Source organism: Peromyscus leucopus, chromosome 1 (genome assembly GCF_004664715.2).
Source record: "Peromyscus leucopus breed LL Stock chromosome 1, UCI_PerLeu_2.1, whole genome shotgun sequence".
Classification (NCBI taxonomy): Eukaryota; Metazoa; Chordata; class Mammalia; order Rodentia; family Cricetidae; genus Peromyscus; species Peromyscus leucopus.
In genome coordinates, this window is record NC_051063.1 from 193,130,706 (window position 1) to 193,156,662 (window position 25,957).

Here is a 25,957-nt window from a genome sequence, read left to right on the forward strand (position 1 = left end):
ATGAGAAGACTGACTCCCTGCCAAGTCACTGGACAGTGGGAAGGGGCACACATCAGGCCTCTGGGAAGTCAGAGGCGCCATGCCATCACCTGTGGCTGCTCACCCGTCACAAGCTTCTGACCACCCTGCTTTGCTGTTTGTACTATGACTGCAATGTTACCACTAGAGGCTCTCCTGAGAGGGGAAAGCAGTCTGGGAAGTGATCATGACTGGAATCCTGGGTTCAGCTCCCAGCATCTCAGGGACCTCGAATTTCTGTGACTCGGCAGCTCTGCCTGGAAAATGGTGGTGATTAGAGTATTTACCTGGGACTGGAAATATAGCTCAGTGGGCAGCACATGTGCCTACTCTACCTCCAGCACTGCACGAACTGGGCTGCTCGCCTGTCATCCCAGCACTCCAGACGCTGAGACAGCAGGATCAGAAGTTCAAGTCATCCTTGGCTACTTGTAGGACAGGCTGGGCTACAGGAGGTCTTGTCTCTAAAACAAACAAGTTTATATATAAAAGGGTTACAACACACTTGGTACACATTTTGAATATACAGTTTAGTACACAGTATTAGTGCTCTGACAGAGATAAACTTTTGTTTGTAGGGTTATTCTTAACTATATTGTTATTTCTTTTTTCTAATTCTTAAAGTTACTTTTTGGGAAAGAGCATGCCAAAGCATGTGTTTTAATCAAAGAACGGCAAGTTGATTTCTCTCCTTTCATCCTGTGGGTTCCAAGCATCAAACTCAGTTGTCAGACTTGGAGGCAGGCACCTTTAACCCACTGGGCCACCCACCAGCCAGCACCATTTTATGGGCCACTAACAAAAAAGAGGGAAAGCCTGGGGAGTTGCATTGTGTAATCCTTTTGTAAGGAAGAGATGCTAAAGCTGGGGGAGGGAGAGGCATCATAACTTACTTTAGAAGGCACCATGTAAAAGCCTGGCTTGATGACTCACTCCAGTCTTCCCAGCACTCAGGAGCCTGAGGCTGAAGGATTGGGTGTCTAGACTGACTGGGGCTACACAGACTCTTTCTACTAAAAAAAAAAAAAAAAAAAAAGTGTGGGGTAATTAGTCAAATAAGGCATTAAGCCAAGATAATAGCCACAATTGCTTCAAATGTGGTGCTCAGGGAATCTTCTTTCTAAGAACTACTGGGGTAACTAGAGAGAGCTGTCACCGTGGTTAATGGCACTTGCTGTCCTTGCAGAGGACCTCATCCTGCCGGTCTCACAAATGCCTGTAACTCCAACTCCAGGGCGTATGAGGCCCTCTTCCGGCTCCCATGGGCACCAGGTACATGGTGCACAGGCATATATGCAGAAAAAAACATCCACACAAATAAAATAAAAATAAATAAATAAACCTTTGAAATATGAGAGATCGTTTTAAAGTTCTGAGATGTTATCATCCAGCTTAGAAGGGGATCCCCAGGAGTAAGGTCATCTCCAGAAAGCCCTCAAGACTGATCCTTCTCCTTGGCTCCCCACAGAACATGTCAAAGCCCTCAGAGGCAGCACGTCGTCGCTGCTCCGGCCTGACCCGGCGGGCACTCACGATTATGTTCGCACTGCTCATCCTGGGCCTCATGACCTGGGCCTACGCCGCGGGCGTCCCTCTCGCCTCTGATCGCTACGGCCTCCTGGCCTTCGGCCTCTACGGGGCATTTCTCAGCGCGCACCTGGTGGCGCAGAGCCTCTTCGCTTACCTGGAGCATCGGAGGGTGGCGGAGGCGGCACGGCGTGCCTCGGCAAAGGGACCCCTAGACGCGGCCACTGCACGCAGCGTGGCGCTCACCATCTCCGCCTACCAGGAGGATCCCTCATACCTGCGCCAGTGTCTGACCTCAGCACGCGCCCTTATGTACCCTCGAGCGCGGTTGCGCGTCCTTATGGTGGTGGACGGCAACCGCGCAGAGGATCTGTACATGGTGGACATGTTCCGCGAAGTCTTCGCTGATGAGGACCCCGCCACCTACGTGTGGGATGGCAACTATCATCAGCCCTGGGAGCCGGCGGAGGGGGCAGGAGCAGTGGGTACCGGTGCCTACCGCGAGGTGGAGGCTGAGGACCCAGGGCGGCTGGCAGTGGAGGCGCTGGTGAGGACACGCAGGTGCGTGTGTGTGGCGCAGCGCTGGGGCGGCAAGCGCGAGGTCATGTACACGGCTTTCAAGGCGCTTGGAGACTCCGTGGACTACGTGCAGGTGAGTGCAAGGCGCCCCGTGCCACCTCTGAGTGTGATCTCACACCCTCCACTTCAGAAAGAGTAGTGTGCACCTCAGGCCTTGGGAGGTGGAGGCAGGAGGATCAGAAGTTCAAAGTCAGGCTTTGAAGTATGAAATAGGAGATGCTGTTTCAAACAGATTTGAAGAAACCTCTTCTTTTCCTCTTTTCTTTATTCATTTGGTGAAAAGATCTTTCTATAGTTATTCATGGTTTTATCCATCCTCCAACAGATCATTAATTTCTTCAATGTATCGTTAATCCTGTCTTCTCTTATTTATATGTGAGTGTGTGGGCGTGGGGTGTGTGTGCGCGCTGTGAATAACTGAGAAAGCCATCCTATGTCCTGCTCTTTCATACTCCTCCTCCCTCATTCCTTGAGACATGTCCTCTCACTGAAAGACTAGGCTGCCAGTCAGTAAGCTCCAGTGATCCTCTTGTACACACACACACACACACACACACACACACACACACACACACACAAAACACACACACACAAAGAGAGCGCACACTACGTTACAGGCAGGCACATGCAGCCACACCTAGCTTTTTATATGGAGGCTGAGGATTCAAATCTGGGTCCACCTAGCTATCCCTCCTGCCTTAAATCCTTTCCTCTTTCCTCACTTACCACACATTCAGACAGAAACTCTAATTCATCCATTCACTCATTCATCAACCACAGATGAACTGATTTAATATGGATATTTAGTCAATCTTATCCATCCATGTGATACAATGATTCCTCCTTTTTTATTCCTTTGGTGTGTTTCTTTTGTTAAATGGTACGTGCATCTGCATACACACCCAATACAGTGCTCATTCACTCTATCCATTTGTATATTTGTTGCTGTCACAGAATACCAGACCAAAGCAACTTAAAGAAAGAAGGGTTTATTCTCGCTCACAGTTTGAGGGTGCAGTCCATCATGATAGGGAAGGAATGGATTCAGGAGCTTGAGAAAGCTGGTCACATTGCTCCTGCAGAGAAGAAAGAGAAAGAGAAAAGGAAGTGAGACCCACTAGCTGGCCCCCACTTCCTAAAGGTTATATAACCTTCCAAAACAGTGCCACCAGCTATGAGACCAAGTGTTCAAACACATGAACCTATGGGGAACATTTCACATCCAACCACAACCCTGAATGAAGAAAACCATTCCCCACTTTCTTTCATGCAGCCACTTAAAACAGAAGGAAACTCTGTTTGAGCATACATTCATTCATCCTTCTATGCAACTACTCATTCATTTGATACAGAGATTCATTCGCTTAACCACTCACCCACTCATCTATCTGGGTATTCAACATAATGTTAATTACTTTTTTTCTTCATGCAATATGGAAATTCTTTCCTTCACCATTCTCTGTACCCATGGATCTACATCCAGTGTGGACCTCATCCACTTATATATTCATTCACTTACTTTTTATATAGTAGTTTGTTCTCCCACCCTTTTTTTCCTTTCTTTCCTTCATGTTGAGATTTTTGTCATCCATCCATCTATAGGCCTTTATTTCATCATGCATTCATCCATTCATTGTGGCCATTCACTAACATGCTACTGTCTTAGTTCCTTCTCCTGTTACTGTGAGAAAATATTCTGACAAAAAAAAAAAAAAAAAAAAAAAAAACATCGTAAGGGAGAAAGGGGCTTACTTTAGCTCACAGTTCAGGGTAAAGTTCTTCATGAATGGGAATTCAATTCACAGGAGCTTGAAGCAGCCTGAACTTGTGTTCAGCTCACTTTCTCCTTTCTATATAATCCAGGATCCCAGCCCAGGGAATGCTGTAAACAGTCTTCATGCCCTTCCAAACCCCAGCCCTATATAAGTTTCTGGTCTGATCCTGGTCCTGTCCTTTTCACAGGTCTGTGACTCAGACACAAGGCTAGACCCCATGGCACTGCTGGAGCTTGTGCGAGTGCTGGATGAAGACCCCCGGGTAGGGGCTGTTGGAGGAGATGTAAGGATCCTTAACCCTCTGGATTCCTGGGTCAGCTTCTTGAGCAGCCTGCGATACTGGGTAGCCTTCAATGTGGAGCGAGCTTGTCAGAGCTACTTCCACTGTGTGTCCTGCATCAGTGGTCCTCTGGGTGAGCGAAAGTGGGGCTTGGAAGGCTTGTGGGTGGATGATGATCAGGAAAGGGAGCCAGGGACAGGGTAAAGGTATGGACAAAAATAGGGCTGGGGTCCGGATTACAGATAACGTAAGATTGGGGAGTGGGGAGATGGTGTTAGAGCTGCTGGAGAGGAATGAAGCTGGGAAAGGGAAAAGGATGGAGACTGGGGAGTTGCTGCAAAGGGAGTTGCGGAAGTGAGTGAGATGAGGTTGGGGTGGAGATGGGGTTGAACCAGGGCACTGAGAGTGCTGTGGCGTTGTGGGGGGAGTGGTGACATTACAGTGCATGGTCAGGTGACAGACACGCTGGAACGGGCAAGGGGGTTCAGTTAAGACTGGGCTGTATTTGGGAGTGATGAGGGGCCAGGCTGAGACTAGGATGGAGATGAGGAAGCACAGGGTAGGAAACAGAGATGCATTGAGCACGACATTGACCATATCAGAGGCTGATGCTTGGGTACTCTACCCACCCCCCCAACCCCCACCTAGGCCTGTACAGGAACAATCTCCTGCAGCAGTTCCTGGAAGCCTGGTACAACCAGAAGTTCTTGGGCACCCACTGCACTTTCGGGGATGACAGGCACCTCACCAACCGCATGCTCAGCATGGGCTATGCTACCAAGTAAGTTGAGGGGACCACATGTTTGTGTCTGTGAAGAGTGTCCCTGAGTGAGAGAGACAAAGGGAGAGACAGAGAGAGGCAGAGGATAAATATCATAAGAGGCAGAGGAGCCATTTGTACTCAGCCAATGGCCTTCAAAGAGTTTGATATTAGGAGAGAATTGGAGGTACCAGAAAGGTTGTAAAGGGTTTTGTGAACACTTTTCCCCTCTACCAAACAAGACAAGGTGACGGTGAGCAATTTCACACAGAAGGAACAAGGTGGACAGGGTAAGTGGGCTGTACCATGGAGACCAAGCCGGCGTAGACCACTCAGAAGGGAAATGAGAAGGGTGAGATAAGTAGATGGGGTGGGTTAAAACCAGTGAGAGAAGCAACAAGAAAAGAGGCAACTGAGGAGGAGAGTACCTGATCTCCACATGGCAGACTCTGGAAGAAGTCTTTTAGTGACAGTACGAATTTGGTCACTAAGTCTCTGTTGGATGCTCTAGAGGCAGAGCAATAGGCAAAAGGGCATATATTCCTCTTACACTGAGGAGACAATGTATCTACTAAGTGTGGTGAACTAGGTAGTATATTGTGTGACCTTTCCTGGGGAAGACGTGGTGTCCTAATTTAATATCCTTGCCCAAAAGTAATGCAAGGGAGGGATTGTTTATTTGGCTTACAATTCCAGATCATGGTCCATCACTGACAGAAAGTCAAGGCAGGAACTCAAGCAGCCAGTTATATTGCATCCACCATCAAAAGCAGAGAGAAATGAGTGGACCCTAGCAAGCTGCCGACCTCTGCTTAAGTGTTTAGCTAGCCTTCTCTACACTTAACACTATTCAGCACCCACCCTGTGAAGTAGGGCTACCCAAACTCAGGATGAATCTTCTCACCTCAATGAACAATCAAGACAGTTCCCCCAGACATGCCCAAAGGTCAACTTTATCTAGACAGCTCCTCAGTGGAGGCTTTCTTCTCAGGTGATGCTAGGTTGTGGCAAGTTGACAGTTAAAACTAACTAGCAGAGATGTAAACAAACATCCATTCACCCCAGACAGGGCACAAATGACAGATCAAAAACAAGTAAATTAAAAAATAAAATAAAATAAAATTCTACCTGTCATTTGACGTTGGTCATAGGGGCTGAAGTAGAGAGAGAAGCTCACCAAGATACTAAACCCTCATTTTCCAAAGTAGCAGAGGGGTTCGGTCTTCTTGAAAAAGACTGACTCCCCAGCTAGCTCATTCAAATTACTTTATTCAAACATATACAAGGTTGGGCTGGAGAGATGGCTCAGAGGTTAAGAGCACTGACTGCTCTTGCAGAGGTCCTGAGTTCAATTCCCAGCAACCACATGGTGGCTCACAACCATCTGTAATGAATTCTGGTGCCCTCTTCTGGCTTGTAGACATACATGCAGGCAGAACATTGTATAAATAATAAATAATAATTAATTAATTAATTAATTAATCTTAAAAAAAACATATACAAGGTTAATAGAGGTTAGGAAAGGTTCCAACTATCAAAGTTAACTTGCTTTTGCTGCCCGTGAGAGCAGAAAACCCATACAAATCTCAGTTCCTTTTGCCATAACCAAAAGAAAGAACTCCAGGTCAGCCTGAGAACTTAGGCTGTTTTAGGACTAAGGTTGGTGCAGCTACAAGCTCTCATGTAGCACCAAGTGCAGATTCTGCAGAAAGACAGTATTTTTTCAAAGTTGAAACAGTCTCAGAACAATTTCACAGTATCTACTGATTAACCCAAAGGTAGCAAAGGCTTTGCTGAAACATTTCTCCCAAAGCCAGACACAAGGCTTTACTATATGTTTCACTTAAAGTCAGACACAAAGGCTTTACTTACATATAACTGCATCTACCCAAGTCTAACTTGATGCCAGTGAGTTTATTGGGTGTATTTATGCATGAATGATTCTGAGTCAGCTTTGACTACTCACAAAAGCCTCACTTTGCAGGCAGCTCTATTGAAGGGTCATTCACCACCACCACCACTCGTCAACCCTACACAGTTTTTCACCTCCTTGAGGAGGGCTCCCCTCAATCTTGTAACACGTTGTAATGTTTTAAGCTTCCTGGGTCTGGTAAATTCCTTGAACTTCCATTATGTTTTTAAGTCTTCCCTCCTCCCTCCAAGAGAAAATGTTTCAATTTGGAGGAAACAGCTAGAGTTGGAGCTATAATCTCATTTTAGCCAAGAGCATCAGGAGAGCCAGCAGGGGTCCCCTTGTGAAAGACTCACAGGACCTTCCCTGAAATGAATCATGAAGGGCTTTGAGCAGAGACTGACATGGAACAGCATCCTCCAGGCAGATGTTTTGGGTACAAACAGCAAAGGCAGAAGCAAGCAGAACACTGAGGGTGCCAAATGACACAAGACACTGTCAAGTACTGCCCTTGGTGACAGACTAGTTTGACGGTCGCCTAATGAACTAACTGCTAATGGCCACCTGTGACTTCCTTAACTGGGAGTCTAGCTACCCTGCATGGGTATGGCTAAGCCATGTAAGGACAGATTAATGGTTTCTGACTCAGCCATAGGAAGGGGTCCAACTGTTCTTTTGAGAACTCCTCACACAGAGACTAACCTGGGTAGTGGCCAGTCGTGTCTTACTCCTCATGGCAGGACCTGCCAATTTAGTCAGCATTTAGTCATGTCACTGATGGTGTTTGTGTCAATGACTAATATTAGTCATGTTTGTAGTAACAGTGTTAGTCACAGTAAAAACAGCAGTAGCTCACACGGACTGAGCAATTACTAGAAACTGCCTGGCGTACCATCTTCATCAGTCGTAGCTGTTGCAAATATTAAACGATGATAAAGGACCATAGAAACGATGCTGAGGAGGCTGGAGAGGTGGTCCATCGGTTAAGAGGACCTCTTCTGGAGGAGCCAAGCTGAATTCCAGCACCTTCATCTGGTGGCTCACAGTTGCCTGTAAGTCCATCTCCAGGAGACCTGAGACACTTTTCAGGCTTCCTTGTGCATCCATACACTTAGACATACTCATACACACACCACACATAACCCCACACCACACACCCCCACACCACACACACACACACACACACACACACCACATACACACACACCACACATACCCCCCACACCATACACACCACACACACCCCAGGATTCATTCCCCTCTGCTTCCTGTCCATGGATTCAGTGGGATCAGTTGCTTCGTATTCCTGCCTGCTTGCTTTCCCTCCCAGGCCAGACTTTAACTTTGAACTATGAGCCATAATAAAACCCTTATTTCCTTTACCTGTTGTCGTCAGGTATTTTGCCACAACGACAAGAAAACAAATACAAACAAACAAAAAAAAATAAACCCTTCACCCAATAGCAGTTAAAGTGGTCGCTTCGAAATTCTGCTCACTGGACTACAGAGGTAGCTCAGCTAATTCAGAGCACTGGCTGCTCTTGCAGAGGACCTGGGTCCGATTCCCAGCACCCACATGACAGATCATAAGCATCTATAACTCCAGTTCCAAGGTCTGTGATGCCCTCTTCTAACCTCCTTAGGCACCAGGAACACATGAAGCACACGTACATACATGCAAGCAAAACATCCATGCCCATGAAATGATCTTAAAATTTAAAGCTCCTGCCCAAGCCCCAGGGAGAACCACACTGATGTCTTCTCTTGTTTCTCTGTGCCTGTCAGATACACCTCGCGCTCCAGATGCTACTCGGAGACGCCCTCTTCCTTCCTGCGCTGGCTGAGCCAACAGACCCGCTGGTCCAAGTCTTACTTCCGCGAGTGGCTATACAACGCCCTGTGGTGGCACCGCCACCATGCATGGATGACCTATGAAGCGGTGGTCTCGGGCCTCTTCCCTTTCTTCGTGGCTGCCACAGTGCTGCGGCTCTTCTACGCTGGGCGCCCGTGGGCTCTGCTCTGGGTGCTGCTGTGCGTGCAGGGTGTGGCACTGCTTAAGGCGGCCTTTGCAGCCTGGCTACGAGGCTGCCTCCGCATGGTGCTGCTGTCGCTCTATGCACCGCTCTACATGTGTGGCCTGCTGCCTGCCAAGTTCCTGGCATTGGTTACCATGAATCAAAGTGGCTGGGGCACCTCAGGCCGGAAGAAGCTAGCTGCTAACTATGTTCCGGTGCTACCCCTGGCACTCTGGGCTCTGCTGCTGTTTGGAGGCCTGGTCCGCAGTGTTGCCCAGGAAGCGCAGGCCGACTGGAGTGGCCCATCCCGGGCAGCTGAGGCCTACCACCTCGCTGCTGGAGCAGGCGCCTATGTAGCCTACTGGGTGGTAATGCTGACTCTCTATTGGGTGGTTGTGCGGAGGCTCTGCAGGCGTCGGAGCGGTGGCTATCGAGTTCAGGTGTGAGTCTGGCCATGAACATGACCACTGAGGGCGTTAGGGGAGGCAAGAGGAGTCCTGCGGGGTAGCTGCAGGAGCCATGAATTCCATGGGGGCTCCCTGGCCTCAGTTTCCCTTCTCTTTGAAATGAGGGAGCCATCCAAGATTCTTGGAATGCATTATTGGAATATAGCCAATGGACTGTGTTGGAACTCAAGACTTGTGGGTCTCTGGGGAGGGGTAATTTATTGATCAGGGTGTGTGTTTGTAGGACCACGGCCAGAAGGTCCCTGTTTTCTTCCTGTTGCTATTTAATGTTTGTACTGTGACTAAGATATAATAAATTTTTTATTTATTTTCTTCCAAGCACCTCTACCTGTTTTTCTTGTCATTTAGAATTAGGGACACAGGGTCCAATAAAGGGTGATGGATTTTGCGCCTCCACCGGGCACTCTTCCTGGGAACATAGGTTCTGTCTTCATACAATACAGGTATTGGAGCTGGGGAGATGGCTCAGCAGTTAAGAGCACTGGCTTCTCTTTCAGAGGACCTGAGTTCAATTCCCAGCACTCTCATAGTGGCTCACAACCTCTGGAACTTCAATTTTAGGGAATCTGGCCTCTGTGAGTGTAGTGCACAGGCATGCATGCAGGCAAAGCACCCATACATCTTAAATAAAAATTAAAGAAAACACAAGTATTAGGCAGACGATGTGAGTGAGGCACACCTATAATCCCCTGGAATTTGAAGGCAGGAGGATCAGAAGTTCATGGTCATTCCCATTAGTTTTGTTTCCTGTGGCTGTAAGAAAACACCCTGGCAAAAGCATTGAGGAAGAAAGGGTTTATTTGGTAATTCCAGGCCACTGTCCATTATAACAGGGAAGTCAAGCCAGCAGGAACCTGAAGCAGCTGCTCACATCACATCCACAGTCAAGAGCAATAGATTAATGCATACATGCTGGTGGTCAGCTCAGTCTCCTTTTCAATCAGTCTAAGGCCATCCCATAAAATGGAGTCATCCCATGTCAGTTCACCCAGTTAAAATCACTCGCAGTCATACCTAAAGGTAACTCCAGTCCAGGTAATTCTATGTGTCAAGAATCAAAACAACATCACACTCTGCTACATAAGGAGTTCAACGCCACCCTGGTTACACAGAATCTTGTCTCAAAAACCTTCTAAGACTCTCTTGACCTCAATTTCCTCCTAAACTACTGTGCCACTTCCCTTTCTGTGGATAGCAATATTCCACGAAAAACCTTCAATTTTAGTAAGTTGATCATTAAGTAGCCATAGCTACAATCTAACTTTATATTTTCATGTCTCCCCAGGGGATTCCATACCCACTGGTGGTCATGCCTCATCCCACTGCCCCTTACACACACACACTCAAGGCATCCACTCATCTTCTGTGAACTGGCCTGTTCTAGATCATATAAATGGAATCGGGCAGTCTGTAGCCTTTTGTGACTTGATTTAGCATAACACTTTCAAAGCTCACCTTAGCCATTGAATCTCTGATTCATTCCTTTTTATTGTTAAGCAGTATACCATAGCAGGACACAAACCATTTTTATCTACCCTATTATCAGTAGATAGATATTTAGGTTGTCTCCAATTTGGGACCTATGATGTTCTTTGGTAGTTTTTTGTGTAGAGTTAAAACTTTAATTCTTGAGTGTACATTTAGGAAAAGAACTGCTGGGTCTTATAGTTCACTTATTATTTTTTAATATTTCAAAACATTTATTATTATATAATAAATCATTCATTGTTTTAAAAATAATTTATTATTGTTATTATTATCATTATTATTATTTTTTTTTTTTGAGACAGGCTCTCATAGAGCACAGGTTAGCTTCAAACTTGGCAAGGATGACCTTGAGCTTCTGATCCTCCAGGCTTCATCTCCCAGGTTCTGGAATTATAGACACAAAGCAGCACTTTGTGTTCAGGGAGTTCTGAGGATGGAAACTGGGGCTTTAAATGTGCTAGGCGATTGAGCCACTAACTCAGCCACACTTACAGCCTCAGCCATTGCTTTAATTTTGTGTTATCTTTGTGTGTATACTCATGTATGTGACTGTGTCCACACAGGTGGGGGTCAAAGGACATGTCACCCGAGCATCCAGTCCTTGCTGTCCATCTTCTTTGAGGTAGGGTCTCTAATTCGCCACTACATCTAAAGTCTTGGTGGCCCACAAGCATCTTGGGGTTCTTCTGGCTCCATCTCTCATCTTGCTATAAGAGAGCTGGGATACAGAAGTTCAGTGTCTTGTGCCGTTTTACATAGGTTCTGGAGATCCGAACTCAGGTCCTCATGATTCACTGCAAGTCTTTTGCTCACCAAGACAGCTTTCGAGATCCTAATTCTGGGAAGACACCACAGATTTTTCCACAGAGGCAATTCCGCTTTACCTCATTGCTGGCAAAAGCGATGAGGGTTTTGATCTCTCCGCCTTCTTGCCAACCCTATTATGTAACCCTTTAATTACAAGCTACCCTCGTGGCTGTGGTTGGGTTTCTCTGTAGTTTTCATTTCCACTTTCCTAATGACTAATGTTGACTCCTGTTGTTGGGAAAACCAAACCAATCACATGACCAGCACTCCCTCCTCACCTCTCCCCCATTCCACAAAACTGGTCATTAAGTTCATTAATGATATCTCCACGGCTAAAACCACGAGCCTCCCATTGAGGTGGCAACTTCTGCAGTCTGTCCGCTTTCCTCACCCCTCCATGCCCCATGTATGTATAGGGGTGCATATTGGGGTTTTTTGTTGTTGTTGTTATTTTTGGTTTGATTTGTTTTCTTTTGCTTCTGAGACAGGGTCTCTCTATGAATGAAGCTCTGGATGGTCTGGAACTCACTATGTAGATCAGACTGGCCTTGAGCTCAGAGATCCACCTACCTCTGCCTTAGTTTCCTGAGTGCTGGGATTCAAGGCATGTGCCATCATAACCTGGCATGGAATGTTTGTCAGGAAGAAACAGGAGCCTCAGCAACCCCTACTCCTCAGTTTTTTTTCCCCCTGGTTCTGTGCTAAGGATGTTGCTTAGCTCTTACAGTGCTTCTGAGCATGCATGAAACTGACTTTGACCCAGCACTGCATAAACTAAGAATGTTAGTGCAGACCTTGATCCCTGTACTTGTAATCACTGCACTCGGAGGGTGAAGGATCAGGAGTTCAAGGTTATCTTTGTCCAACTTAGCCAAGGAAACACAAGCTCCAGATTCAGGGAGAAAGATGGCAAGTGACAGAGCAGGACATCTGAGACTCTCTCTTGGACTCCAGAGCACAGAGAGGCAAGCACACCCATTTGCATAATAAAATTGTCATACTCTCACCCAATATAAATACGAAAGTGTTTCAAAGCCTTTCTTTGGGTTCCTTCTCATGCAGTCATTAGAGAACCACTTTTCTCATCTGCCTACACATGGCCTGTTAGTTACTCAGCATTATGGCTCTAAGTACCCTAATTACACTCTCCACCTCCAGACAGAATTCCTAAACATTGTCTAAATTCTAGACTAGTGTATCCAACAGCTTCTGAGATGTTTCCACTTAATAGTTAAATGGCATCTCACACCCAACTCCAAACTTTCCTCCTCTTAATCCATCTCCCTGTCTCAGCCAACACAATAGTATCATCCTAGCTCCCTGGGCCACAGATTCAAGCCAGAGTAACCACTACAGCTGTCCACCAGCTCATTGATTCAGTCAGAAACCCAAGTACATTACCAATTCGCAAGGAAAGAGATATAGATAAGTTCACAAGAGAGTCCTAGCCAACCCACCAACTATGTTCTGCAATTAAGAATACCAGCACGGTGGCCTAATGCAGAGGCTCTCAACCTTCCTAATGCTACAACCCTTTAAAACAGTTTCTTGTGTTGTGGTATCTAACCATAAAATTATTTCATTACTACTTCATAACTGTAATTTTGCTACTGTTATGTAAATGTAAATATCTGATATGTGACCCCTAGGAAAGGGTCAGTCAACCCCAAAGGGGTCACAACCTACAAGTTGAGAATCACTGGCCTAGTGGGGAAAGGCTCTTGCCGTCAAGTCTGGCATCCTGACCTCAATCCCCAGTACCCACAAAGTAGTAGAGTCCACCCCTGTAGGTTGTACTTTAGCCTCCATGGAAATAAATGAATTAATTTTAAAGATTTAAAAAGACTCCCCAGAAGCAGCAGGCATGGTAGTACACACCTAAAATCCAAGCACTTTGGAAACCAAGATAAGACCCCAAGCTCTAGGCCAGTCTAGGGTAGACATGGAGACCCTGTTCTCAAATTAAAACAAATAAAAATAGTTAAGAGTACCTGTATATTGAGTGTGATGCCACATAGACTCTCCCAGCATTTAGGGAGGATGAAGAAAGAAAATCCTGAGTCCCAGGACAGCTTTGGCTACAAAATAAAACTCTCAACAAATAATAATAATAATATTAAGAAAGTGTTTCAGTTGGTAAAGTGCTTGCTGCCTACACACAGAGACCTCAGTCCCTCCTCCATAATCTACGTAAAAACCCAGGGGCAGTAGTGCATGTCTGAAATTTCAGATTGGGGGAGGTAGAGATAAGTGGGGATACCTGGAGGCCAGCAAGTCTAGTTAAGTGGGTGAGTTCCAGGTTCAGTCAGAAACTCTGCCTCAAAAATATTAGCAGGTTTGATTGAAGGAGATGCCCAGCATCAACCTCTGGCATACATGCAGACCAAAAAGAAGGAAAGTCCCAGACATACGTGCCTCTGTGACTTCTGGTGCCCTGGAGCAAGTACTGCACTAAGTATAGTTACCTCTAGTTGTAAACACATGCAGCAAGACTTGTCCCTTTCAAGTCACTTGCAGACAGTGGGTAGCTGGTACAGCTCTGGACAGACCAGCATTAGGTCAGGTCCATTACAGAGAATGCTACTGAGCTTTCCTTGGGGTCTTCTTGTCTCTTAGACTCTGCATTCCCATCTATTGCTGGGTCCATCTTCTGGATAGAATGGAGTTATGGTTTAACTGAGATATGTTCCCGTGTATGTGAACACTTAATCCCTAGTTGGTGCTGTTTGGGGGAGGCTATGGAATCTTCAAGAGGTGAACCTTGCGGTCAGGCTTTGAGGGGTTCTAGCCTCTCTGCTTTTTCTATTCTCTTCACTGCCTATGTGTAGATGAAACTATGATCAGCCAGTTTCCTGTTCCTGCCTTCATGCCTTTCCCTGCCTGCTGCCAGGCTTTCCCCACCATAAGGGACTGCCAGTTAACCTGGAATCATAAGCTAAAATAACTTGCTTCCTTAGGTTGCTTTTGGTCATGGTGTTTTATCACAGCAAAAGAAATGTAACTCTTAGACTGGGAGTTACTCCCCTTCACCCTTGGCCTAGATCTTTGGTTTTTACCTGGTTTCTACAGCACCTCAAAGTGAGTGACACCTCCAAGACTTGAATTTGAAATACCAGCCACAGGCTTGTATTGCTTGCTCCCTAGTAGATCTCAACATTTGGGAAGACTATGGAGCCTTTCATGAGGTGTGTGGCCCACCAAAATAGGTCACTGGAGATAGGCTCTAAAGGTTTATTAGCCAGACCCCTGATTCCTGTAACTCTCCACTTGCTAGCAGGCCACAAACCTATGATCACACACTCCTACAGCCTTGGATGGAGCTCCTCAACCCTGCCAAAACCTAAGAAATTTGAAACCACAAGCCAAAATAAAGCAGTCCTTTCTTGCTTTTGTCGGGTACTGTGGCTACAGAAACAGGGAAGTAGCTGATACAGTAGCTGTGTAGTGTATGACCTTCCATGGCTCAGTGTGGTGATTCAAATGAGGAATGTCCCCCATACGTTCACACATGTTGATTCCCTTATTCCCCTGTTGCTGGTGCTGTTTGGGGGATGTTATAGAACTTTGCGAGTAGAGCCTTGCTGGAGGACGCATGTCGCTGACAATGGCCTTCCTATAGCCGCATCCCTCTCCCAGCTGGCTCCCTTGGCTTCCTCTGCACATTTTGAGATGTGATCTCTCATCTGTCTGCTGCCATATATCCCCTGTCTTCATGACCTATCCCCCTGCAACTGTAGGCTAAACTAAACTCTTTCTTCTGTAAGTTGCTGTTGTCCATGTTTTGTCGCAGCAACAGAAAATTAACTAACACACTCAGAAAACTGTCAGTGGCTCAGGGCAGAGGAAAATTGAAACCTTGCCCTGGGAAATATCCTGCCCAGCCTGGCCCACCTTTCCCTTTCCCTCCAGGCTCTCTGACCTCACAGTGTGTTCATTTCCAAAAACTCTGCTTCAGCCTCTTCTACATCCCTGCACCTGCTGCACCAGAGCTCACAAACACGAACGCAGCTTGAGCCTCCCGGTCCTTCCTCAAATGTCACCTTCCCAGTCAGTCTGCAGAGCCAACCGCCACTGTTCTTCAATGTTCCAAAACTCCCCCTTATCTTTCCCTCACAAATATTGTGTGTTTTACTTCATTCTTGTCTACTGCCCATGGCATAAGCAATACAGAGGTTTGGGGAATGGCTCAGTCAGAAAGTGCTTGGCTTGCAAGCAGGAGGACGTGAACCCAGATGCCCATCGACTAGGAACACTGGCACAAGTAATCCCAACTACAGGGAGGCAGAGCCAGCAGTGTGCCTGAGAAGTACTCGCAGGCCTGTCCAGCCTAGTCTTCAAGGTCCAGAGACCTTGTTTCAAATTACAAAGTGGAAATCAATTGAGGAAGACCCTTGATATCAACCACTGTCCTCCACATGTACTGTGTACCCACACACATGTGCACAAAAACAAAAGAAGGGTAGATGGAAGGAAGGACACTAGTGATATACAACACTGTCACTAGCACGACTAAGCCATGTTTAGAAGATGAGAAGACTCAGCCTTTCCTATCATCATTGGAGGGGGAAAAAGACGGGGGGTGCTTAATAATCGTCTAGGGCTAGGAGTATATAGCTAGTTGGCACAGTACATACCTAACAGGCACAGACCACTCCGTTCTGCCTCCAGCACTGTACAAAACTGGGGCCAACAGTGCACACCAGTCTTACCAGCACTTCGGAGGTGGAGGCCAGAGGATCAAAAGTTCAAGGTTATCTGGGTTTTAGGTGATCCTTGACTACAGGAGACTGCATCTCAAAAACTAGCCTTCTATCATGCCTACATAGAACAGGGACAGACAGACAGACAGACAGACACACACACACACACACACACACACACACACACACACACACACAAAACATAAGGAGTAGGCACTAGCCAGAGAGAGTGCCTGTGCAACGGGCGGGAAGTGAGGTCATGAAGTTCGAAGAGAAGTCATTTCAAGATGGAGGAAGAGCCTGGTGAATGTTCAGACATGGAACACATCTCTCAAAGTTCAGGAGACCAAGGCTGAGGCCACCTGAGCTGAAATGAAAAAGGAAGACATGAGAAGGGATAGAAGCTATATAATAAAACAGTGTTGGTTTTGGATGGTTGTCCTGGGTATTTCCTGGGCCGATGTAATGGTAGAAATGAGCAGGGGGGCAGCAGGGATAAGAGAAAAGGAGGTCATGAGGATAGAAGCAGGGAAACAAACACATTATTGTGAATAGGAAACATGTACCAAGACGGGGGAGGTGAGAATCGTAATGGGTACCACAGGCAGAAAAGGGAACTGCAGGGGAGGATGGGAAGCTCTCTTCCTTGGTAGGCACAAGGCTAGGAAGACCAATATGGGACAGAATGTTGAGCTTTGGAAATTTTAACAAGTAGGTTTGATTCCAGTGACAACAGAAGCCACCGATGGGTTTAGGGCAGAGGAGTAACCCACTGTGACAAAATACTAGATTGGAAACTAGTGGGGATCTGAGTACATGCCCCAGAACTCGGGTGTTAAGAGCATGCAGTTGTAATTGCAGGGCTGGTAAGGTAGTGACATGCTGATTCTTAGGACTTGCTGGCCAGGTAGCCTAATCAGGCAAGTCCTAGCTGTTGAGAAACACAGTGGATTGTGCCTGCAGAGTGACACTTGAGGTTGACCTCTGGCCTCCACATGCACATGGATGTACACAAAAGCACCCCACCACACCCACACATCGCAAGAAACCAGACTAGACATGTAACTCACCTCTACAGTACCTGTCTAAAATCTACAGGAAGGGGCCGGAGGCGTGCCCCAGTGCTAGAGATATTGCTTAGTGACGGGGCTGAGAATGCAACTCAGTGGTAGAGCCCTATCTAAAATATTCCAGCAAGTAGCTGGGGTGTGGCTCAGTAGTAGGGCTCCTGCCTAGAATCCCCCAGGGTGGCGCTAAGGCTGTCATCCAGCGGTTTCTGCATTAAACTGCTGGAAGGCTACAGATAACTTTCTCTTAGAAGAAAGCCTTGTTTGCCTTTTTTTTTTTTTTTTTTTTGAGGGAGTTAGGGGGAGAAGGGCACCATATATACTCTGAGAGTATCTTCTACGGATGGAAATGTCAAGGAGTTTGCAAAAGAACGGAGAAGGGTCTGAGCTGGTGGTGTCAAAGGGCGCCAACGAAGAGCCTCACAAACCGATAGCTTGTGTCCTGTCACATGGGTCCATACACCTAAGCATTTGGGGGTATTTTGTCTGTCTTCCTCTGTAGGTAAGAGTGACCTCAACAAAAAAAGAGAGAGAGAATCCAGAACTAACTGAAATACATTCTTTATTTCAGGGATGAATGTCAGATCAGGACAGATACCCTTGTTAGTCGCCACTTACGTACCATCGAAAAAACACCCTGGGAAAACAATGGAATGTGTGCTTTAGGAGGGCTCAGGGACAGAAACACATTTGGGTTTCAAAGTGCAAGGAGCCTAGACCTAGACCTAGAGTCTGCAGGAAGGCCTGGTGTCAGGGCCATATGAGGTTATGAGACATAAGGACAGAGACCTGGATTTCTCAGCCTGAGCAAGAAGGCTAGGACCTGGACTCTTGGATCTCAGAAAAAAGGGTTAGGACTCCTAGGTCTTAGGGGGTGGGGACTAGACTCCTAGGTCTGAGAGAAGACCTGAGTACCACTGAGGGAGGAGGCTGGGGTCTGTACTGAGGACCAAAGGAAGCCTGGACACCTGGGGTCGTGAGGCGGAGGCCTGCGGCGTGGACAAGAGGAGCTGGGGGAGGGGAGGGTGGAAGCTGGCACTCACCACACTAGCACAGTGACACTAGCAGACATGAGCGCAGCGATTGCCGCGATCAGGAACAGGATGCCAGGCGTCAGAGCCGAGGGCCGAGCAAGCAGTTCGCTTAGGCCAGGCCTCCAGGGCTCGATCGTTTCCGCCTCCCGCGGCGTCCAATTCATCACTTCCCGGAACGTGACCTGGAGCTCAGTCTCCCCAGGAGGAGGAGGGCCAGTCACTGCCGGGACGTGCAAGTTAGGGGGCGGAGCCCCGCCCTTGGCCCCACCTCACATCCTCGCCCCGCCCGCACCGTTCAGATAGAAGTAGAGCCGCGCCAGGGGGCGCTGGTCGTGCAGGATCACGCAGGAGAAGGTCCCCCGGTGCGTGGGTTGCACTGGCCGGATTCGCGCCAGGTACCCGTGGGCGCCTGGCACATCACGGAAGTAGGACACGTCCTGAGTCCGGAGCTGCGAGATGGAGGAGTTCAAACGCACCGGGACTCAGCCAGAACGGCAAGCCCCTCCCAGACCTGACTCAGCTCACAAGCCTGACTCTTTTGGCTGCCCTAAGCAACCCTTCCCGACATCCCTTAAAGCCTGACTCATAATGCACATCTAAGCACTGGTCTTCCATATACTTAACCTTGGTCTCTCCCTAGGTCCCCGACCCTCCTCTCACACTAAACCCAAGCCCTACGCCCACTACTCTGAACTTAGCCACCTCTTTCCCTGGAGCAGAGCTGACCCCTTAAGCCCGCCAGCAGGCCCTGTTTCGACTCACACCTCCTGCCGCGAATTTCCAGGAGTAAGTGAGCTCTGATTCTGGCAATTGGAACCCCACGATACAAGAAAACAAAGCCTGATCCCCTCGCTTCACCGTCACGTCTTGAACTGGAGAGAGGCAAGGTGATCCTGGTAGGCCTGCACAAGCCTCGCCCTTTTTCCCTGGCATCCCGGCGCCGCCCCCTCACCTGGACAGTCTAGAGGGAGGTCACAGATTGTGGAGAAGCAGCCCCAGCAGTGGAAACGCCTAGTGGCCTCCTGGACGCCTGTGAGCCGAGACCAGGAGTGTTGGGCTCCTCTCGTGTCGTTCCCCACCACCCCACCCCCGCCCCCGCCCCGCGGTCTCCTGACCAAGTTTCCGAACCTTCTTGAATCTATGGGGAATTCCAGGGTTCTACGGGGAGATAGAAGATAGATCCTACCTTTTCTGCATTTAGATCAGTCTGTCCAGTCGGCTCCTGGGCCACTTACTGGCTTGTTTAGCCAGTTTTCTAAACAGCATTTACCTGGGTGTGTGTGTGTGTGTGTGTGTGTGTGTGTGTGTGTGTGTGTGTGTGTTATAACCACTGGAATGGAACCTAGGGATTATGTATGCTAGCTAAACTCTCGACCACTGTACCATGCTCCCAGTCCCCACTTGGGAATTCTAGTAAAGTCTACCACTAAGAACCCAGAACCCCCCAGGAGTCTAGGCAGGGCACCTACCAATGACGCACGCCCCCAGCCCCTGGCTGGGAGATTCTAAACAAATGCTCCACTGCTAAGCTATATATATATATATAATATTATACATACACGAATAGCTTGTATATACACGTGTGTGTATATATATATATATACATATACATATTTGTATGTATATATATATATATACCTTCAGAATTCTCTTTAGAATTTTGAGACGGGGGTCCCCCTAAGTTGTCCCGCATGACCTCAGTGTAGCCCAGGCTGGCCTTGGATGTGTGATCTTCTTGTCTAGGCCTCTGGAGTAGCTAGGATGACAGGCCTTCACCAGCAGTACCTGCTTCTATCAAGTTTTTGAATACCTAGTTTATGCACTTTCCTATTGGTTTTCTTTGGATCTAAGGCCTACTCATGGTCTCCATCTTAAGTTCCAGATTTCGACCCCAGCTTCCCCTGCTGTTTTAGGTTTGGGACTAAGTCCTTACCACAAGGAAGGATGCAGTCCTGGACTGTGGAGAGAAAAGAGGCATTAGGAACCAGGTAGTTGACAGACCTACCTAAAGCCTCTCCAGAAGGTATTACAGGCAGGGAATCCTCTCCTCTGGAAAAACAGGCCTAGGCTACTAATAGAGCACTTGGAAGGGACAACAGAGCAGATAGTTCCTACAGGGCAGGGCCAAGTCCACAGCACTTCATGTTTAAGGCTTGCAGCTAACCATCTATGTAAAGGGAAATGGGGGGAGGGGAGACCGAGGACACAGGAGACTTGAGGAGGAATCAACCTTGGGGTATTAATTACCCTGGGGGTGGGAGCAGATCTCAGGCAATCCTTCAAGGAGCAAGCACCTAATTAGTAGGCCTAGTTAGAGAAGCACCAACTTGAGAGGATGCTTTTGAGCACAGGGAGAAAAGCAGATCCCAGAAGAGGCCTGGGCAGATATGGGGTAGGACTGTCTGTCACATGATCTGTCCTGGGATAGAAAATCCACTGGTCCCAGGGCTTAGGCTGGATTCAGAGGGTGTGTGGTGTATTGTGTGTCTGCAGGGCTTGGAGGTGGAGGCTGGTTTACCTTTTTTAAGGTGATGAATGGTCCTCTTCATTTTTGCGGCAGCACTAGGGAAAGCGGCCTTAAAGGACCCTGGAGGATGAAGCAGGGTGGAGATATACTAACAGTGCTTTCCCTATGGCTGAATAGTCAGGACTTGCTGTCTCTCCCATAAGCACATGCTGTGTTTCTGCCTCCCACAGGTCCAAAGCGAAGGCTGGCAAACTTTTACAAGGTGTTCTTTCTGCCTCCTGAGAGCACCATACATTTATATCTTAGTGGGAAGGGGAGTATAATGATCAACTCTTCTGCAAGTCTTACTAAGCCCTACAGTGATGGTTGTCTCCTCTTCCTCTCTTACAGCTGCTCTTGTCCGCTTTCAATCTCCAGGTTACCTGGCACCGTTAATTTGTTTATAAACATCTTTGCCCAGCTCTCCATTATTCTACTTATCTTACCATCTCATGTGTCACTGCAAGGGTTTGATTACCCCAAATCCTTACTAAAGTCCCTTACTTTTCTCTCTCATTGTGCCTCATTCACAGTGTACATAGGCTTCACCAGTTTGCAATTACACATATGCCAATTAGACTGTGTATGTAAATTAGGTGTGTAAATTAGATGTTTACATATGGTAACAGCATAAACCCATGTTATTAGTATTTTGTTTTGTTAAGACCACTGGCTGCTCTTCCAGAGGACCCAGGTTCAATTTTCAGCACCCACATGGCAGCTCATAACTGTAACTCCAGTTCCAGGGGATCTGACACCTTCACACCAATGCATATAAAAATAAGGTTAAATATAAAGAGGAGAGAGAGAGAGAGAGAGAGAGAGAGAGAGAGAGAGAGAGAGAGAGAATAGATTGATTGATTGATTTAAAAAAAGTGGCTCACTATGTTCCAGGCTAGCCTAGACCTCTCCATGTAGACCAAGGAGGCCTTGAACTCAAGAGATCTGCCTACTTCCGCCTCCCCAGTGTTGGGATTAACAGTACACAGAACCACACCTGGCTCCTTTGGGGTATGTTTTTAATTAATGATTTTTGTTCTCTGAGAATTTCATACATGCATGGACTGGAGCACCGTGAACCTACCAACCTACCAGGGCCTGCATGTACCTTTGAAAACTGGCTCTCTCTCCTCCCTATCAGTAGCACCTCCGTTTGGGGGTGGAGGCTTGTGAGCCCCTCCCCCACGGCACTGGAATGTTGACCGACTTGATCTTGTGCAGGCAACCACAGCTGCTGTGAGCTCAGGAGGACATTGGTCCTGTCATGTCCAGAACACACCGCTTTGTCTAGTCCTCCCCAACCTCTGACTCTTCATGTTTCAACCCTCTCTTCTCAATGTTCCCCAAGCTTCCCCCTTTTGAATACAGCATTCTCTGAAACACACAGGAGGGCCCTAGGTCTTACAAAACAGCTCAGTAAGTGTATGTTGAGTGAATTCTAGAGTCCAGCAGGAACTGTAGGTCACGAGCAGTGGCCTTAGACCCAAATGCATCACCTGGATGTGATAAAAATCAGACAGGAAAGTGTTCCTTTTCCTCTTCTTTCTTTCCTTTTTTCAAGATAGAGTTTCTCTGTGTAGCCCTGGTTATCCTAGAACTCACTTTATAGACCAGTTGGGTGGGCCTTGAACTTGGAGATCCACCTGCCTATGCCTCCCAAGTGTTGGGATTATAAAGGTGTGCAGTGATTGCTGGCTTGTTTCTTTTTCTATATATGAACTGGTTACCAATATATATCTTTGGGACAGTCATACAAAGTTTTGATGTATTTGCCAGGCACCGATGGTGCCGCACACCTTTAATCCCAGCACTCAGGAGGCAGAGCCAGGCTGATCTCTGTGAGTTCAAGGCCAGCCTGGTCTACAGAGTGAGATCCAGGGCAAGCACTAAAACTACACAGAGAAACCCTGTCTGGATAAACCAAAAAAAAAAAAAAAAAAAAAAAAATTGATATCTCAGCGGGGAGGTGGTGTTACATGCCTTGAATCCCAGCAATTAGGAGGCAAAGGCAGGAGGATCTCTGAGTTCAAAGCCAGCCTGGTCTACAAAGTGAGTTCCAGGACAGCCAAGGCTACACAAAGAAATCCTGTCTAAAAAATTTAAAAAATGAAAAAAGGGGGTGGGGCAGGGGGAGCTGAAGAGATGGCTCTGCAGTTAAGCCAATGTCTTGCAGAAGATCCAGTTTTATTTCCCATCACCCATGTCAGGAGTTTCACAACCATCTGTAACTCCAACTTCAGGTCATCTGATGTCCTCTTCAGGTGTTCAAAGGCTCCTGCTTCTGCACTCACATGCACCAACACCCCAGCCCCCATCCATATAACTAAAAATAAAATAAATCTTAAAATATAACTAAATGAACTGGTTGCCAACACACAAAACAGGTCACAAAAATGCATCCTTTTAAAAAAATGTACAAAGCTAGAAAACATAACCCACAGGGCCATACGGCAGCACTTAGCAGGTCAGTGACCAGCACTCCCTCGAAACAGAGCATTTCCCAGTCCTTCCCCAACCACCATTCATTTCTACCCCTCCACTCTTTTATGTTCTGAGTCCTTGATTCTTACCACCACAGTACCCTCCAGATCATGAGGTGGAGCTCACCAGAGACCAGCAACCAGGTCGGCAGGCCTTCTGGTGGAAATGGTTCTATGACAGTGTCCACCCCACCCACTCATATGTGAAATCCTAATCCCCAGTGCAGCATGGAAGAATGAGACAACGTTCTCAGAGGGGTTAAAATGATGTCATTTAGGTGCACCTTAGACTCGTACGGTAGTTCATCTTTATTGTCAATTTCACAGGATTAAGAATCACCATGGAAACAAACCTCTGGGCCTGTCAAGGGTAGGAAAACCCACTCTGTATGTGGCTGGTACCATTTCATGGGCTGGGGTCCCAGATGGAATCAAAAGGAGAAAGCTAAACACACCCGCATTCACCTCTCTCTGCTTCTGAACTGTGTATACAATGTGATCAGCCACCTCAGGCTCCTGCTGTGTCTTCCTGTCACAGTACACCAGTGGTTCTCAATCTTCCTAATGCTGCGACCCTTTAATACAGTTCCTCATGCTGTGGTGACCCCAACCATAGAATTACTTTTGTTGCTACTTTGTAACTGTAATTTTGCTACTGCTGTAAATTGTCATGTGAACATCTGTGTGTTCCAATGGCCTTAGGCGACCCTTGTGAAAGGATCCCAAAGAGGTCATGCCCCACAGGTTGAGAACCACTGGACTACTCTAAAACAGTGATCCAGAATAAATGTTTTCACCATTAAGGTGATTGTCAAGTATTCTGTCACAGCAATGAGGGCGATGACCAAAATATACATGTGTATGAAACTGTCAAAGAATTGAAGGTATTAATGAAAAGATGGTACATTGTTGTCTACAAGGAGAATAGCACCAAAGCCACGAAGCTAGTTCAAAATGAACAATCTGAGGTCATTCTCCTAACCACAAGAGCCGGAATATGATCTAGAAATGGCAGTACCGTAAGGAGGATACAGTCAGAGTGGAGCCCTCAATGAGAGCCTGGATCCTGAACGCCTTACCCAAGATACATCTAGGAGCCAAATCAATGACTCACAGGAGGGTGCCAGTGGGTACGACATATCAAGTGCACCACAGAGACCTGTGAGGTGGACAAGGGTAGGACAGGTTTATACATCTTGTACACATGGGGTCAGGAGTAAAGGGAAATATCTTAAACAGGGTAAATGGAACATGCAATATGCCAACTGAACCATAATGGTACAAAAGGTGCTGCAGTTTCCCTGGTGAGGGGCATGTGTTAGGAGCTCTGACACTGGATTTCAGTCCTGGCATGTACAGCTGTTGAGTACATCTGTTTCACACTGAGGTACATCTATCCACAGATCGTAAGTCTGCCTCCACATGTGAGGTTGATCAGGTGACAACTCTCTGGTCCTCAGTTTCCCCATGCATCAAAACAGCAATGGTGGCAGTGTCTACCATAAACACATGGGTGGTGATGGTGTATGCCTTTAATCCCAACACCAGAAGGCAGAGGCAGGTAGATCTCCGTGAGTTCAAGGCTAGCCTGGTCTACAAAGTGAGTTCCAGGACAGGCTCCGAAGCTACACAGAGAAATTGTCTCATCCTCCCCCCCAACCCCCCAAAAAAGATGTGGGGGCAGGATTGAGTGCTATGAGCGATGGAATCACTTCTCAGCTGTCCAAATACTTGTTACAGTAACTAGGAACAAAGGCAATTGGTGGTGGAACACTATTACACTGATCTGAAGTGTGGAGTTCACATTTCCTGTTATCTGTAGGAACAGCCCTTTATTTGAACACTTTACACACTGGCAGGCCTTGTGGACCATCGTATGTCACTGTTTTATTTTGTCTGTTTTTTTATTCTGTGTATGTAACCTAGGCTCCTTCAACCCTACTGCCTCAGCCTCCCAAATACTGGCATTTTGGGATGGCAATACACACATCCCAAAATGTGGCTGTGCCACTGCCACACCTGGATAATGATTTTTCTTTAAGACAGGGTCTCTTGTATCCTGGGCTGGCTTCAAACTCACAATATAACCGAGGATGATCCTCCTGCCTCCACTGAGTGCTGAGATCACAGACATGTGGGACCCAGAAGTATACTAGGGTCTGGGAATAAAACCCATGACTTGTGTGTATAACAGGCAAGTACTCTACCAACTGAGCTACATCCCTAGCCTTTAAAAATTCTTTTCCACTTTGTAGTCAAAGGTGCTCTCAACTCTTGACCTCTCTGCTTCATCCACTGCCCTGACATTGGAGTGATGAGCCACAGCTAGCTTAGAAACAGTTCAGCTTTCAGATTACTGTGCTAAGGATATCCAACCTATACTCACATTATAAACTTATGGTGTGTATACAGAGACATTATCATCTGTGTAACCTCCAAGAAACGGTACTCATCCAAAGCACAATTATCCTAATTCCCGACTACACATCTTCAAGCCCAGCTCAGTCCTAACTTTTCCAATTGGAAGGTAGGGCTGTGAAAC

At 47.1% G+C, this 25,957-nt stretch overlaps 2 protein-coding genes across 5 annotated transcripts in view; one reads left to right on the forward strand and one right to left on the reverse strand.

The window, feature by feature from the left end:
- Window positions 1-1,070: 1,070 nt before the first annotated feature.
- On the forward strand, window positions 1,071-9,651 carry Has1 (hyaluronan synthase 1). The gene is made up of 4 exons (XM_028859795.2): window positions 1,071-2,197; window positions 4,087-4,312; window positions 4,828-4,960; window positions 8,637-9,651. The coding sequence occupies exons 1-4, from the start codon at window positions 1,490-1,492 to the stop codon at window positions 9,310-9,312; spliced, it is 1,743 nt and encodes a 580-aa protein (XP_028715628.2). The 5' UTR covers window positions 1,071-1,489; the 3' UTR covers window positions 9,313-9,651.
- Spaca6 (sperm acrosome associated 6) overlaps window positions 2,600-25,957 on the reverse strand; it is a 31,095-nt gene continuing 7,737 nt past the window's right edge. The window contains exons 3-10 of one of the 4 annotated variants that reach the window (XR_005090738.1): window positions 20,948-21,016; window positions 20,363-20,386; window positions 19,382-19,459; window positions 19,192-19,301; window positions 18,722-18,878; window positions 18,439-18,649; window positions 3,644-3,820; window positions 3,094-3,200 (exon numbers count right to left, since the gene is read on the reverse strand). Coding sequence is in view for 3 of the 4 variants with exons in the window: in XM_037202259.1 (XP_037058154.1) it covers window positions 3,098-3,200; window positions 18,439-18,649; window positions 18,722-18,878; window positions 19,192-19,301; window positions 19,382-19,459; window positions 20,363-20,386; window positions 20,948-21,016 (752 nt within the window). In the remaining variant the exon portion in view is untranslated. Of the gene's footprint in view, window positions 3,201-3,643; window positions 3,821-17,664; window positions 18,033-18,438; window positions 18,650-18,721; window positions 18,879-19,191; window positions 19,302-19,381; window positions 19,460-20,362; window positions 20,387-20,947; window positions 21,017-25,957 lie in introns of those variants that run through there. The other 3 variants (XM_037202259.1, XM_037202258.1, XM_028859796.1) reach the window with 3 other exon arrangements.